We start from the raw sequence: 16059 nt of genomic DNA, 5'->3' as shown, positions 1-16059 counted from the left end.
TTGGGAAGGAGTTTGGGAAACCAGTACTCATTGGAACAATGGGGATAGAAACTTCACCAAAGTCAAAGTTTTCCATTCTTTTAACTATTATTAATTAAATAAATATTAAAAAATTTGATACTATGGGCAGCTCAGAGACTCTTAAGAAGCAGGGCTTGTAAGCTATGTTTTTTCCTGCAATGTCAGTGTTTCTGTTTGTATCACAATTCGTATCACAAATTATATTTGATAATTTTTTAGGGATGAGAACTGGTCACTGCCTAGTGAAAGCCTATGGGGATTTGATAAAGATGAAAAAGTCAATGCATGTTAAATCTTATTTGTTTCAGAAATAATGCTTCAATACAGAATGTATTTTACACCTCAGCCTGTCCAGCTAATTCCTTATAGTTTGTCCAAGTTGTCCCATCTATGGATAATTGTAGAGTGAAGGTCTTCACCCACTGATCTGCTAGAGAATTCCCTTGAGTAGACACAGCGCAAATGATATGAAGTGTTTGTAGATCAATCTGTAGATATGGGTTACTGTCACCTGTTCTGGCACACCATGATGATCCTGATACATAGTTCAGCCGACCGTTCTTGGCTGGCGTGCTGGAAGAAGAAGCATTTATTCTAGTGTCTAGAATTCTTCCATCTTTCATCCCAAGATTAAACTCAACACAACCTAAAAATTAAAAACTATTTAAAGCATTACAAATAACAGGGAAAAATAACCAGTAATGAATACTAGAAAGGTTTAAGGGGGTAGAGCTCTCAACATACACATCCAATGATTTTCTTCATTTTTTTTAAGAGGGTACAGTGACGAATCCTGCAATCTAATTGGTTCATTACCCAGTCAGTATTTTCCTATCTCTGCCCACGGGCTACGGTAACGCTTTCGTGAGTCGCCCAGTGCATCCCACCTTTCGTTGCCATTTTTCATAAATATATCTTGTTTTTCTGGCTGGGCAGTATTTTTAAGCAACCACGTCGGCCACTACCTCAAGCCGATAAATAACTTATGAATCCTCTCCTTTCTCTCTGTCAAATCACTCTGGTTGACAGAAAAATATTGGTTTCAGAATGAATTTGTATAAGCAATAGCGTTATTACGTTGGTTGACAAGCAGCCTAAAAACTGTCTGCAATTAATTTTAATCGTTGGCAAAAAATACCTTGAAAGTTAAAACGTGAGGTATTTGGTTACAGTTGAACTAATCGATGGAACTTTCGTTCATTTAATATCCGAATTTTCTCAAACAGTTTGTTCGTAGTAAGTTCATTTCTACAACATACGCTCTCGGTGAGTCTTTGCAAGTCCATTAAATTTAGACATTTGTACCATAAATTGCACGACAGAAACTGAAGGAATTTATTAAGAAAAAGCCTGCATTAAATCCCCTTGTGTCTCGTTGGAGTGCGCCATTCGAATTTAGTTTTTGTGGAGGAAAGACCACATTTACACACGCCATTGCAGCAAACAAACAAGCAAACTCTCAAACTTCAAGATAAAAAATTTGAATTTACTCACAATTACTTTCCTCGCCATTTACTTGATGAACAGAGGTAAATCTTCGTACGTGAATTAATCGTTGATGAGAGTGAGTAATACTTTCCGTTAGATCATAGACTGTTTTTGAAGAAAACATTGCCATGACAGTCCTTGCCAAACTAGTTCTGTTGTTTTGCAAAAGTTCTTGCGCTTTTTTTTCTTCTTACGCATTCTCTAATTGACAGGTGTCAGATTGTGACAGATACTTGTAAAAATAATGTTTCAAAGTTTGTTTGGAAGCCTTTTAAATCACCTTTATCGTTACGCAAATGAAAATGTTTCGGTGAGGCATCTCTCTTTAATTTGCATCAACTCTATTTTAACTACCATTTACTCGCTCAAAAATTGTTCAGTTTATGGAAGATCTTGCCATATTTACAGCCCTAAATCATTTGGGTTCTTTCAGAAAGAGTTTTAATTTGTTAAGTTTAAAAAATAAATATGTTATTTACCGGCTAAGGGTCGTTCTGTATGGTGAAAAACTGGACTCGGCAGCATTTTCAAGACCTCGGTCACAGTTTTTCACCATACGGACCGACCCTTAGCCAGCAAATAACATATATCTCTGCAACTCTTCTAAAATTTAGGTAAATGATAAGTTAAAAAAATGAATGGCCACAATTTGGCTGACTCGTCTGGTTAACAGTCTTCCTTATAAAATGAACATCATAAGTTTAGTAGCAAACATTTGTTGGTAGTCCTAGGCTCCTCTGTAAAACTTGGTTTAAAGTTTTTTCAGCCCTACTGATTAAGTTGCTTTCAACCGAGAATGAGAACCATTGTTCACTATTACCAGTTTATCAGCACTGTGCAGCTTTCTTAAAGCTTTCATAAGCAGTCACGAAATTTTTGTCTTCAAACAAGGGTGCCTTGGTATCACAACGACTTCAGGGCCATACATTGTTCCACGTGACCTACAAGTAGTCTTATAATCAGCTAAGAAATATTCTGGCTTAGAATGAAGGCTCATGGCTGCTTTTTAGAGGTTTGACCGCTATGGGAGCTATATTTCATCTAAGGCCTCCCTGGACACAGTGGTAGCCCATAAATATCCCTTGCACTTGTCTTTTCCAAACATGTGCAACTATACTATAACACACTTGATGTTATGAACCACAAGAAAGCCACCTTCGTTACTGCAAATGTACTTATCATACAATCAAACATTAAAGTTCTGTTAGAATATGCTTTCTCATTCAACAATCGGCTCATAAGTTTTTTGCTGTTGCTATGTTCACAATGCAGACTCAATTAAAAAGACTTGAACACCGTTTTAAAATTCTTACCATCTTTCATGGTTCTCACCACCAGTAAAGGAGAACTCTTTGGTCCATCACCGACTGAAGTAAAGGCCAACACTTCAAATTCATATTCTGTGTAAATATCAAGCCCAGTGACATCTTTACTTAATGCTGTTCCATTGTTAATGGTCAGGGTGGTTGCTTTTCCAGAGGAGCCTCTCTTTCTGTAAAACAATTTGAATCCTATAATTATTCCATTTCTGGAGTCTGCTGGTGGTAACTGCCAGGAGGCTGCAATAATTGTAGAATTAATTGCAGTCACTTTGAAGTTGCTTGGGGCTTTTGATGGAGCTGCAATTGGAAAAATGGCAAACTTAATGCCTATAACTGGTCCTGTTAAATGTTACCACCAAACACAGAAGCCTCTAACCAGTAAATGGTTTGAACCCAGGGGTAAAATGTAATAGTGTAGTTTGATTGTCAAGGTGAGCGTACTCCTGAGAAGGACTGTTGTCAGTAGTGGTAACTGACATTTCAACAACCTGAGCAGAAGTCATCATCAGAGTCAAGTGAACAGTTGTTGTCAGTCAAATGTTCTTAGTCCGCTTTGTATAAACTGATTAGTCAGTTTCACCATCATGTTATTGGCTGTAAGACTCAAGTGGCGTAAGTTAGTTATGATTGATTAGTCTCGATCTGTTTGTGAAGTTAGGTCGTTCTGTTCAGTTCGTTCGTAATGTTTATGTCATGAATGAGTTGTTTGTATGGTACTGGTAGTATGTTTTGAAAGCTTGATAGAGTAAAAAAATTAATTCGATCAAAGGTAACAACAGCTACTTATTCCTTTGGTCACCTATTCAATAGCACTTACTTAATAGATATACAACAAACCATAAACACAGCAATGAGATAATCATTCTTCCTAATCTGTCACATACCATCTTCCATTATCCTTTCCACCTCAACAGAACTCTTTGGTCCATCACCATCAGAAGAAAAAGCCAAGACTTGAAATTCATATTCTGTGTACTTATCAAGCCCTGTGACATTTCTACTAAATGTCGATTCCCCACTTATAGTCAAGGTTGTTACTGAACTGACAAACCAGAACCTTTCTTTGTGTAAAACAGTTTAAACCCTGTAATAGCTGAATGTCTGGCATAGACTGGCGGTAACTGCCATGAGGCTACAATGCTGGTAGAAGACGTTGCAGTCAGCTTGAAGGCAGTAGGAGGCTGTGATGGAACTGAAATAAATATGTAGAAATATAATTCCTTACAAAAATTCACAAATTTATATTTTTGTATGACTACCGTCATTACTTTAATTTGCCTTTCCTTAATTTTACTTTAGAGAAATCCTCATAGTCATAATCATGAAACTACATCCTCAGCTCTCCTTCAGCCTTCTCTGTATCGTAGAATGAACACTAAAAAGGTCACTACACTATACTATACCAAGGACCAAAAAGAGGAATATTTTACCCCCTTCAGCTACCTCTCCTCCCACTTCATCTTAATTCCTTTGAAAGGGAGTTTCATAATTGTCTTAATTTTTTATCAGTACAAAGAACAAACAAAATTAACAATTAAAACTCAAACCGACAATCTAACAAACAACAAGTCAAACTTTGTCATGCTCTTCAGTTTTGTAGGAGATGATTGTTCAATTCCCTAATGCTCAGCTCTAAAATTACATAGGGTACACTTACATCATTCTCATTAAAACCAAAAAACAATTAAGTATCGGAGAGTGTTTGTCTCAGTTCTGAAAAATTGCCCAATCTTGCCCTAATTTCTCCTAATAATTAGTTACTGTGACTTCATTTTGTATCAGAGGGACAAAAACGAGAACAAATAAATACCTTTTGTAAGATCCAAGTGTAACATTTTTTCTATTATTCGTTCTTGCGTAATTTGTTTTTCCTTTGCGTACGCAAATTAGTTTATACTTCCTTTCGTCCATTTGTTTAGCCTTTTTTTGGCGTTAATTTAGGTGTTTATTCCTTTCTGTCAGTTTTCGCGCCCTCGTTAGCGTTTCTGTGCTGTTTCATCTTCATTAGCGCCTTTCTAAGTTTCTATAGTTTTATTTTCCGCATGTTCTAGCGTATTTTTGATATCGTAGTTTTGCAGTACAGTTTGGGCTACAATAAATCTTCATTCGAATTTCGTTTGTGGTGTTGTTATTAAAGGCCAGGAGACTTACACGCTTATTGCAGTTTTACCTTTAGTGAAAAGTATTCCATAAGCCTCCACTCTCAAAGCCTTGAACTTATTACACTTTGTTGACAGAAAGTGAATAAACTTTGCACTTGCAAATTCCTTTAGACTGTTTTTCACTGTGTCAGTTTTTCCTGAATTTCCTGGAAAGGCCTGTTATACAAAAAGTGATATTGACGTATTGAAACTTAGCATAGTTAATAATTTACTGTAATTTGTGAAATGAGATGAAAATTAAAATCTGCAATTTGCAAAATAAAAATCTATAACTTGCAAAGTGAAAATCTGTAATTTGTAAAAAAAAAACTCAAAATAAGAATCTGCGATGTGTAGAATGAAAATCTGTTATCTGTAGGTTAAGTGCATACATCCTTAGTTGAAAACAAAAGAGCTTGAGATACTTCAGCAAGTCATTCGAAGAGGACCAGGGATTGTGCCTTGAGGAATGCCACAGGTCAAATAACAACTGTCAGAGAGATCAGGACCATTTCATTCACCATTTTATGGCACTTTTTTATGTGGTTATAACAGTTAGAATTGGTCAGTGTTTGCTACATCTTTTAACACTCATAGCATTGTGAATATATACATTTAACCACTAGACTACATGCTTTTCGGTGTGTGTACTCCATATTGATCCATACATGTTCATGGAATTGGTGAGAAAATATCACTACTTATTCTTAAAGGTAATGTCAATATGGTTTGTACGCAACATAAGTATATTGTGGGTAATGTTAGCATGTATGAGCAGATTTGTTGTTCTTGTGAGTAGCTTTAGTTTTGTACCACAAGTATTAATTTTGGCTGTTATGAATACTTGTATATGAGAGCATGACATACCAACCTTGTCAGTCTTACTTTCTTTATAAGTGAAAAAAGTGGTACCATTCAAAGAAAATCTTAGTTTGTACTCTGTGGTCCATTCTGGAGCTCGCAAATGGGTTGGGGGATTTCCTTGAGTAGCTACAGCACAGACAACATACTCATAGAGAAGGTCAATTTGTAAGTACTCATCAGGATCATTAGTCTTAGCTTCCCATGCCCTTGGTCCATCAAGACGACCATATTTAGCTTTATATCTTGAATTATATATTGAAGTGGCTGAGAAGCTGTCATCTGGAATTCTACCACCACTGGCCAAACCAATTGGCTGTGAATCACATGCTGCAATGTAACAATTTAAAGTTAACCTTCACATTTAACCAATGCATGTTTTCAGTGTAGTTAATTGAATACACTTCCAAACAATCTGTGAGATATTATTACAAAAATACAGAAAAATATTCATGGGAAAATTGTCGTGAAGCCAAACAGCTGTCATGAATTTATGGGCTGTACTGCTCATATTTCCCAGAATTGATCCCTAACTTTTCTGACTCTGAGGAACTCCACACTCATGCTATATTATCATGGAAATTTTGTGGTAAATTGGAATTTTTTCTTGTAATCCTTAGCTCACAACCCTACTGGCCCTGGCAATAAAACTATCCACTACTATATATGAAGCAGAAATTGGTGCATCCTGTCACCTGGATAAGCATAAGAAGCTTATGACAATGGCTGGATTGTTTTCCTCAAGTGCTCAAAGAGTGGTTTGCATCATTAAAGCTACTTATCCAAATAGCAATTATTAACAAAATAACAGAACCACTAGGTTTGGACCCTTTGTTCATAGATTAGCAAATACAAGGATCAGATCACACAAAAGTTTTAAAACTTACTTGGCTTCTGTTGCACCCCAAACACCTCTGTTCTCATACACACCTCACCCTGATGTGTTTGTGGCAGGAATCACAAATATCTTGTTAACACTCCATATAGAACATGTTTGACATTTCATTTTCTATCCTTATTTCCCTCTAAAACCTTAAAAAAATAATCACAACTCATCATTATAGAGTTTCAGGTAGATTGTACAATGTAACTATAATTGTAACTCTTCATCTTGGTGAAAATAATCATTATTACTTTACTTCTTGTTTTATGACAGGAAATACTTTAATTTATTGGTTGGGCTAGGTGGCTAAATTGATCATCATACAAACAGAAAAATATACATGTAGGTGTAGGAATAAGACCCAACATTTATAGAAGAGGTCCATATGGACAGTGTTACTAATCATACATGAATAAATCATAATACAACCACTGGATTATAAAAAATAGCACAGTGACCCTCAAAGGTGAACTCTATATAATTTCTACACCTGCACTTTACTTGTGACTGTCACAATAATTTCATTACTTCAATTGTTTGATTGAGAGCGACAATCTCTCAGTAATTAGAAATCATTGGTTCTGCAATCCTCTGACAAGCTATTTCATGGCACCAGAAATATTTGGCAGAAAAACATAGTTCAAAACAATTTGTTAGATTCCCTGTCCATTTCTCCCTGATACTCTTTCAGAGGCCTTGACTGAAAATTCAGGCATGCAAAATATCATTTGCTGAATGAAAAATATTTACTCAAAATTCACGATATTTGCATATAACATGAGGAGAATACCTGTTTAATATTTATTGTACAAATAATCCTCTGCATACCTATAACTCCTTTGGCAGACTTTTTTATATTAATGTGTCAATATTATCAAAACTTAGGAACAGTGATTGAGTCAAGATATGATATAATTCTCAACCAGCCCATGTGGCATACCTTAACCTGTTTAGCTTCCTTATAATCTGTCCAAGTTGTCTTATCTGTGGATAATTGTAGAGTGTAGGTCTTCACCCAATGATCTGCTTGAGAATTCCCTTGAGTGGATACAGCACAGATGATATGAAGTGTCTAATGTGTTAACACATTAAATAGAGAATTAAACAAATTGTCAACCTGGTTTGCAGCAAACCGGCTCTCCTTGAATTTAGCCAAGACTAATTTTATGGTATTCAAGCCTTGGCAAAAGAAGCAATCCTTTGAATTTCAAGTTTTCATAAATGAGCAGCCTATTCTTCGTGTTTCTGAGACCATGTTTTTGGGTGTTTTATTAGATGACAATTTGACCTGGAAATCGCATATATCCTTAACAGCAAATAAATTATCCAAATCTATAGGTATTATTCATAAATCTAGGTTTTTTCTCTCTACTCACTCCCTTCGTACTTTATACAATTCTATGATCCTTCCATATTTGTATTATTGCAATTTAGCTTGGGCTGGTACCTATAAGTCAAACCTTCAAAGAATTGTAACCTTACAGAAACGTGCGTTAAGAATAGTAAGCAATTCTACATACATTGCCCATACTGGCCCTATTTTAAAGGAACTTAAACTCTTAAAATTTCATGATATCCATTCGTTTCAATTAGGTACTTTTATGTTTTCATTCGAGAACTCTACACTCCCTTCCAAATTCAATAACTTTTTTTTACTGAATAGTCAAATCCACAATTATAATACTAGGAATGCTCAGTCCTTCCGTTTGCCACTGTGCAGAACGAACACCAGGAAGTTTTCAATTTACTTTCAAGGTCCAAACTTTTATAATTCGTTAAATTCTGACATAACTGGTTCTCCCTCCTCCGCTTCTTTTAAAAGAAAGCTTAAGGAATTTCTTCTCTCTAAGTATTAGCTTCTGTAAGGCAGTAATTCTTAACTAACTTACTTAATATGTGTGTGCGTGTGTGTGTGTGTGTACGTGTGCGCGGTCAAAGTTAATTACCATAAGTCCATATTGTAATTCTAATATAAGATTAGTTATTTTAAGTGAGAAAACCTGACTTGTTATAAGCCTCGTGGTTTCTTTCAGGTTTTCTCGCCATTTATTTTCTGTCATCAATTTTCTTCATTTTTTTTTTCCATGTGTAAATGTCGTATATGGCAAATAAATATTGTATTGTATTGTATTGTATTGTCTGTAGATCAATCTGTAGATATGGGTTAGTGTCACTTGCTCCTGCACACCATGATGATCCTGATGTGTAGTTTAGTCTACCATTCTTGGCTGGTGTGCTGACACTTTGTACTGAGGAAGCATTTATATTACTCTCTGGAATTGTTCCACTTCCCATTCCAAGGTCAAAATCAACACAAGCCCCTATGGAAACAAAATTTACATATGCACCATAACAGTCATAATAATTATAGTAACAGGGATAATGGTTGGATGTGAGAAACATATACGTGTCTTGAATCTCTCAATAAGGTATATCTCATGCAAAGTCCATGTAACAAATAGTAACTATCAGAGTTGGTCTGCCTCTAAAAATATGTATCAATTCTATTATAAATTGGGAAGTAATCTAAATGTGATCATTAAAACTGCAAATTGAAAACATTGGGTGCCATTTTTTCAAGGTGTCCATTTTTAAAGAAAACGAGGAAAGATTTAAGTTTCCAAAAACTGTTGTGCTGCAGATAAGAAGATATAAATAAAGGAAAATAAATTTCTGCGGTGAATTTGAGAAACCTGTGTCATTGACCCTTCCTTGGAGCAAAGAGAAGTTGACCTTCAGTATAAATGTAAAATATGGGGACGGGAGGCAAAAATGTACAGACTGGTCCAAATTCAAAGCTTTTGAGTAGATAGGAAAGGTGGAATAAATTCCAACATTGCTTTAACCTGAAATAGAAGCAGACGTTACCACTCGATTTCTTCGTTGAAACACAATAGTTTCAGAACCGTTTGAATTTCTGATAGCTGAATAATTCAAAGTCTAATTTCACTTTTGTATAGTTCTCCATGCTTCCAAATTGAGCTTGATGTACTAGCAAATAGATTTTCAACTGTACTATTCTTTTTAAGATGACATTTTAAATTCTTGAATTCCCCGCACCAAAAAAACTGACAACCAGAAATGCGGTGCGGGATAAGCAGACAATTCTTAGCCCATTTATTGAACTAACCAACTAATCACAAGACAAAAACAACTGTTTACACTGTTTAGACACCAAAAAATTAAACAAACTCTACACGTACGATGCGGCCAAAGTAAATTGAATAAACAAAACCACTTATAATGACTGTCAATCATCAGGAAAGCACAACTAAAAATCGTTACGAGGAAATGGACTACAGGATTCCAACCAAACAATAAAGAAGAACAAAATTTAACTGTCCGCTTGTAAAAATCCACAATGAAACTTGTTTACTGTTCAGCGAATATATACTTGCTAGTTTACATATCACACTTCTTTCCCATAATCTCACGCCGGCACTTAAAACACACTGCCGACAAATGCACTCGTGCTCGGGAATTCAAGAAACCATTTATCTTTTGTTTCATTACGCTTCGCTACATTCAGGCAAAGATAAATGAACAATTCTTGAATTCCCCGTACCCAAAAAACTGACAACCAGAAATGCGGTGCGGGATAAGCAGACAATTCACAATCAGTGGCAAAAGCATATAAGGATACAATATAAGGCAATGTTCATTAAGCAAAACATATTTACAGTATAATAGACAGCTAATCGCTTGGATACCATAAGGGTACTGTCCAAAAATTGTTAAGCATATCCACCTGCGGCAAGGATTCTGTGTCATCGAGCAACGTTAAGCCATCAGAATTAATCAGGCAAATGTAAATCCCTCCATACCGCAACAAACAACACAACTCGCGCAATGTTTATCAAGCAAATCACATACTGAAAATTAAAGAGCCAAATTTCTAGACACCACAAGGGTATTTTCCAAAGATTCACCGACATAACCATCTGCGGCTTGGATACTGCGCCAACCGCCATGTCTACGCCATACTCTCCCAGAAACTCCGCTGCGTGCTGCTTGGGAAGCACCACCTGAACGAAGGCTATGTAAACCAAATTCGTTCGAGTCCAAACCAAGTTCGGAAATCATTTGACGAAACTGTTCCCGCGCCCGAGAATATGACAGAGCAGCTTGTCGCAGCTTGTACCCGGCACCCAATTTCTGGCAGAGACAAAATAAAGACTGAGATGGTTGATGCTCTCCGCGCTCAAGGAATAACTCTAACAGTTTCACTGGACAAGAGCTGGAAGGTAAACGAGCAACTCTAACCACAGATCCCTGACGGAATTGATCGTTCTTACGCCTGTCTAGGAAAATAGACATGTGGGTGGCGCAAAACCTTAAGTCACAGGCACGTAAGTCACGCAGCTCTGACCAACGTAGGAAAGCACAAAAACCAAGCGCAACCAGCGACACCATTTGTAGGTTCGGTAGAGAAGCACGAGGGTGACCATAGGAACGAATCAGCGCCCTGGCGTGATGAGATTCAATAGGCTGCTTTTTCCTAGATGGACCAGCCAGGAGGCGTTTAAAGCCAGCCAAGGTCTGAGAAACGAGCGGATCGTCGACAGGACTAGGACATCCAAGTTTCTTATGTAGCCATGCAATGCCATAAGCTGCTCCAAGGATTGACGAGCGAGATAAGCCTCGGTCTGAAAGACTTGTTAAGTAGAGAGCAACTGCGGTTGGGTTAGACTGTAAAGGAGGAAACGAGTAACACTTGCACCAGTCAATCCATCGATTGGCTGCCCCTGCATACGAAGACACGGTTGAAACGGCACAGCCATTAAGTATGACAGTCTTTAACAGTTCTACAAGCCTCTGAATCTCCGCGTTGCTCCGTTGGTAAGGCGACAAGCCTAAAGTGAAAAACAACAATGTCCAAAACATGGCCTTTAAAAAGACAGGAACAACATCCAATCGCTACAGAACACTAAACGCGCAAGAAACACATCGTCTGCAACGAGAAACTGCCCACATGGCAAGTAAACACAGCACCAGCACACACTCCAGCACAAGGAGGCTTGGCCCACTCGGCGTCAACTGGTAAGCAAATCCACACAAAGGATAGAGGAGTCCACTTGACTCTAAAAACGAACACACTACTGTGTCGGCAGTGCCCTCTCAGCTTGCTTCAGCTGCAAAACTCGTGCGTACTAGTACAGTTCCAAGTCCACTGACTTGCAAAGAGCAAAGGCCCACACCTAGGCCAAAGAGGCTCAGATAGAACAAAAACAAATAAATAGGATGAACAACTCGTTCAAGGTACTCATCTAATACCCGAAAAAAACGTTCTACAGCAAAGCTAAGGAAACACAATTCTCAAAGCAAATACTCTACACGAGGGAAAACCATGTCCGAAAAGATCCGCGGCTGCGGAACCAGGGAGAAAAGTAGATTCATGTAAAGGAATCTCCTGCCAGTCAAGAACAAAAGGGTGGACAACCCCGGCTTGGAGACACCAACGGCCACCAATGAACAGACCGCCAAAAGGGGATAATGAGAGTGCCCTGCTCTCTACCCAGCTTCATGTGATTGATAACCCTCGGAATAAGGAACACTGGGGGGACTAACCAATTGTTTTCCCCTCCCCAGCTGACGGTAAAAGCATCAACAGTTTCGGTCCCAGGGCACCACCACCGAGAACAAAACCTGGGCAACTGGAAGGAATTATGACTCGCAAAACGATCTACAGTGTGGGGTCCCCACAGAATATCCAACTGGCGAAAATGGACAGGGTTGAGCATCCAATCATCGGTGTCGACAACTTTCGACCAATAATCAGCTTTGAAATTAAAGTGGCGAGGTATCCATTCCGCAGAAAAGCGAATACCGGCTTCATGGCACAAACTGTAAATGGCAACGGCTTCTTTTTGCAAATGAGGCTTACTACTGCCGACGGACAAAATACTGCAGACGCTCTGATTGTCAGATCTATGCTTGCACTCCTTACCCGCCAAAAGACCGGAAAACGACTGAAGAACAAATCTAATTGCACGAATCTCGCGGAAAGAAGAGCTGCATAGGGCCTCGGAACCCAACCAGTTCCCTCTAGCGATGTGCGTACCAAATTGAACAATAAATCCCGCCCAACTCACATCGCTGGCATCCGAATAAGACAAAAGCTCTATCTTCGGGGAGGGCCTCCAGATTGGCTTGCCGCACAAACGAAAGAAATTATCTCTCCAAAAATAAAGTTCCTCTACAGCTTCACGCGTTAAAGCCACCTTGCAGCTAAGGCAATGAACGCTATTAAGGACTGCGTACAAGGCTCGGGTGCGCAAACGCACAATTGGACCTAAAGCGAGCTCCATGGAAATAAGGGTACCCGTAATACGAGACACATCCCTAGCCGTGGGTGAAACATCGCCAAGAAGCAGTGAAATCAGATTAAACAGGTGATCAATCTTGCCTGGTGGGATACTAAATTCTCCTTTGGTAAGGTCCAAAATAAAGCCTAAGTGCTCCCATTTTTGGCGTGGTTCAAAATTGCTCTTCTCCTCATTCACTAGCAGGCCAAGGCGATAAAGATCGCCTCGCACAAGTTGCACTTCCTGAGAACACGAATCTTCACTTGAATCGGTGCCGATACCGTCGTCCAAATAGACAGAAATCCTAATGCCTTGTGACCGCCAGTGTGAAACAACTGGTCTTAACAATTTGGTGAAAACGTAAGGAGACGTACTTAAACCAAAAGGAAGCGAACAAAACAAAAAATAGCGTGGCTTACCATCGAAAGTAAACGAAAAAGCCAAATACTTCCAATGCTCTTGAAAAATGTCAACATGATGGTAGCCATTACGAAGATCGAAAGTAAAAAACCAATCACCTGGCTGAAGAATTTCCGCCACGACTCGAAGGTCTTCGAACTTAAAACTTACGCTTGGCTAGGTGCTTGTTAAGAAAGCGAAGGTCGAGAATCAATCGACGTTTGCCATTCTTTTTAGGAACTACACCTAAGGGACTGCAAACATGAACTTGGTCACGCTTGACTTCCACCGCACTACCCGCCAACAACAATAGCTCGATAGCTTCACAAACAAAAGCTCTATTATCAACAGCGCTTTTATGATTACTAAAGAAATACCTCAATGAAATTGAAACAAATGGTAACTTATAACCGCTTTCAATAACACTAAGAACAAAAGAAGAGGCCCCAATAGAACGCCAAACATGCAAAAACTTGCGCAAGCGGCCTCGAATCCAAAATACTGAGGAAACGCCCGTGTCAAGTTCAGCCTCGCCGCGATCCGAAAATTCGTCAAAATCAGAGTCAGCTAGTCACATAGCGGAAGAGGACACTTTACAATCCTTGATAAAATGGCCCGCTTTGCCACAACCAAAGCAGCGATAAACAGAAGCTTTTTTCTCCGGTAGAGGATTAACCAAAAGCTGACCGACATCTGGGCGGAAATCCACGATTCTATGTGATGGGCCAAAGTTAGCACCGGGGCCGCTTTTGGAAGACGTAGACTGAGACTTAAAACGAGTTCCCATTTTGCTTCTCAGACTATTTTTTCGATTTCGTTTCTCCCGAGACCTCTCTGCTTCCTTGCGCGCGACACGAAGTTTCTTTTCCTCTTCGTCATTTTTAGTGAGGGGGTCCGCCTCAAAATATTCTACCACGTCCCAGCCATCCCGGTCAGCAATAGAAATAAGCTTATTTCTGTTATCAAGGAGTGACATACCTTCGTTGGCAATCTTAGTGATGGCGTCATCCGCCCCAGCCCTCTCTAGAATCTGGTTGAACTTATCCTTGACGTCAGAGTTGAACTTGAACTGTTTCTTGTTACTCTTATATCTGAACTCGGGCTCCTCCTCCACAGACTTGCGTTTTAATGAGTCGAGCTGTTCTCTGACAACCTTGACCTCTTGCGTTTTCGTCTCCAAGGCCTTTAAGATTTCCTTCGCCCACATTGGGGGCTCAGGGCTGCGAGAAGCCGAGCGACTTCTACGGTGCGAACGCTCGCGGACACTCCTTCGCGAAGGCGAAGCACTACGACCAGAACCGCTTGAAGCTGCAACATGTTAGCGAGAACTACGACGGCCTGAACTTCGAAGTTCTCTTGACCTGGACGGCCGGACAACAGGGACTTCAATGTCCGGGTTGACTCTCGAAGCATGAGAACGAACTGAAGCAGGGCGACCACGACGGCCCCGCGCCATATGGACGAGATAGGAAGAACGAGCTAAGAATTTAACTGTCCGCTTGTAAAAATCCACAATGAAACTTGTTTACTGTTCAGCGAATATATACTTGCTAGTTTACATATCACACTTCTTTCCCATAATCTCACGCCGGCACTTAAAACACACTGCCGACAAATGCACTCGTGCTCGGGAATTCAAGAAACCATTTATCTTTTGTTTCATTACGCTTCGCTACATTCAGGCAAAGATAAACGAACAAATAAAAAAAGAGACGAATCCCGACGGAACCTTGTTTCTTTCTGATATTGATGTCGTCCGCATTGAGGATTAACCTAAGACCGTGAGAGAAAGCCTGAGGCGACAGCACTCATGAGTGAAAGAAATCTTCAACCAAGTACCCTGAATGTAAATTTTAACGTAAAAATAAACCTTTCTTATAATATTAACATGATATGGTACTCACCTGAAGTCAGTGGAAAAAGTACAGCGAGAAAAGTTACCCGGAAACAAAGATTAAATTGCGTCATCTCGATTGAGTGAGTCACGGTATGCGAGTATCACAATCGTTTTGCTTGACCGGTCTTTTGTTACTGAAAGCTCATCCGAAAAAAGATTATCTCCTTACTATTTACAATTGGCTTTTTTGTGATTTGTAGTAATATCGCCCGCGATTCCTGCAAAACAATCAGACTCTTCGTAAGCCGAGCATTTTCGTCCGTTATCAAGATGACAGAAGACTGCATATGTTGATATTGCCCACAATGCTATGGGCTGTAGCTCATATTTCAGTTTCAGTACATAACCAGTTTATGAGTTAAAATCTAACTGCCTTGTCAAAGATGAGATGGCAGTTAGTTTACATTCTCAGATCTCTTCATACCCATGTCTATATAGGAAAAGGCAGAGGAAGAAAAAAACCACTAAATCATCGACCGACATAAAAATTATATCGAATTCCCTAACTACGCCCGCTGACACAAATAAAACACAACTCGCTTTTTCGCACACAGAGAAGTTTTTGAAGACAACGAACGAAAAGTAAACATCAGCCAATAATATGCCTAATAAACCTCTCTACTACTCTATGACATCACGCAAAATCAGCCAGTGCGGGAGGGGGGTGGGAAGAAAAACGAAACAGTACCAAATAAAATCTTTGGTGTACGCTCGAAGTGAAACTGACGCGAAATGAAACACG

The 16059-nt window shown here is 39.1% G+C and overlaps 2 protein-coding genes and 1 pseudogene across 2 annotated transcripts; all 3 read right to left on the bottom strand.

The window, feature by feature from the left end:
• Positions 1–356: 356 nt before the first annotated feature.
• Positions 357–4666, bottom strand: LOC149037122 (uncharacterized). The gene is made up of 4 exons (XM_089188401.1): positions 4642–4666; positions 3883–4023; positions 2823–3128; positions 357–667 (listed from the first exon to the last, which is right to left on the bottom strand). The coding sequence occupies exons 1-4, from the start codon at positions 4664–4666 to the stop codon at positions 357–359; spliced, it is 783 nt and encodes a 260-aa protein (XP_089044527.1).
• Positions 4667–8616: 3950 nt separating this feature from the next.
• LOC149037120 (discoidin domain-containing receptor 2-like) lies at positions 8617–15497 on the bottom strand. The gene is made up of 2 exons (XM_089186947.1): positions 15325–15497; positions 8617–9037 (listed from the first exon to the last, which is right to left on the bottom strand). Exons 1-2 carry the CDS (start codon positions 15386–15388, stop codon positions 8763–8765), a joined length of 339 nt encoding a protein of 112 aa, XP_089043073.1. The 5' UTR covers positions 15389–15497; the 3' UTR covers positions 8617–8762.
• Positions 10596–13991, bottom strand: LOC149037121 (uncharacterized; annotated as a pseudogene).
• Positions 15498–16059: the final 562 nt, after the last annotated feature.

This window comes from Pocillopora damicornis, chromosome 11 (genome assembly GCF_964200805.1).
Source record: "Pocillopora damicornis chromosome 11, jaPocDami1.2, whole genome shotgun sequence".
Classification (NCBI taxonomy): Eukaryota; Metazoa; Cnidaria; class Anthozoa; order Scleractinia; family Pocilloporidae; genus Pocillopora; species Pocillopora damicornis.
Note: the sequence above shows the minus strand (reverse complement) of the source record. Positions and strands in the feature narration are given on the sequence as shown.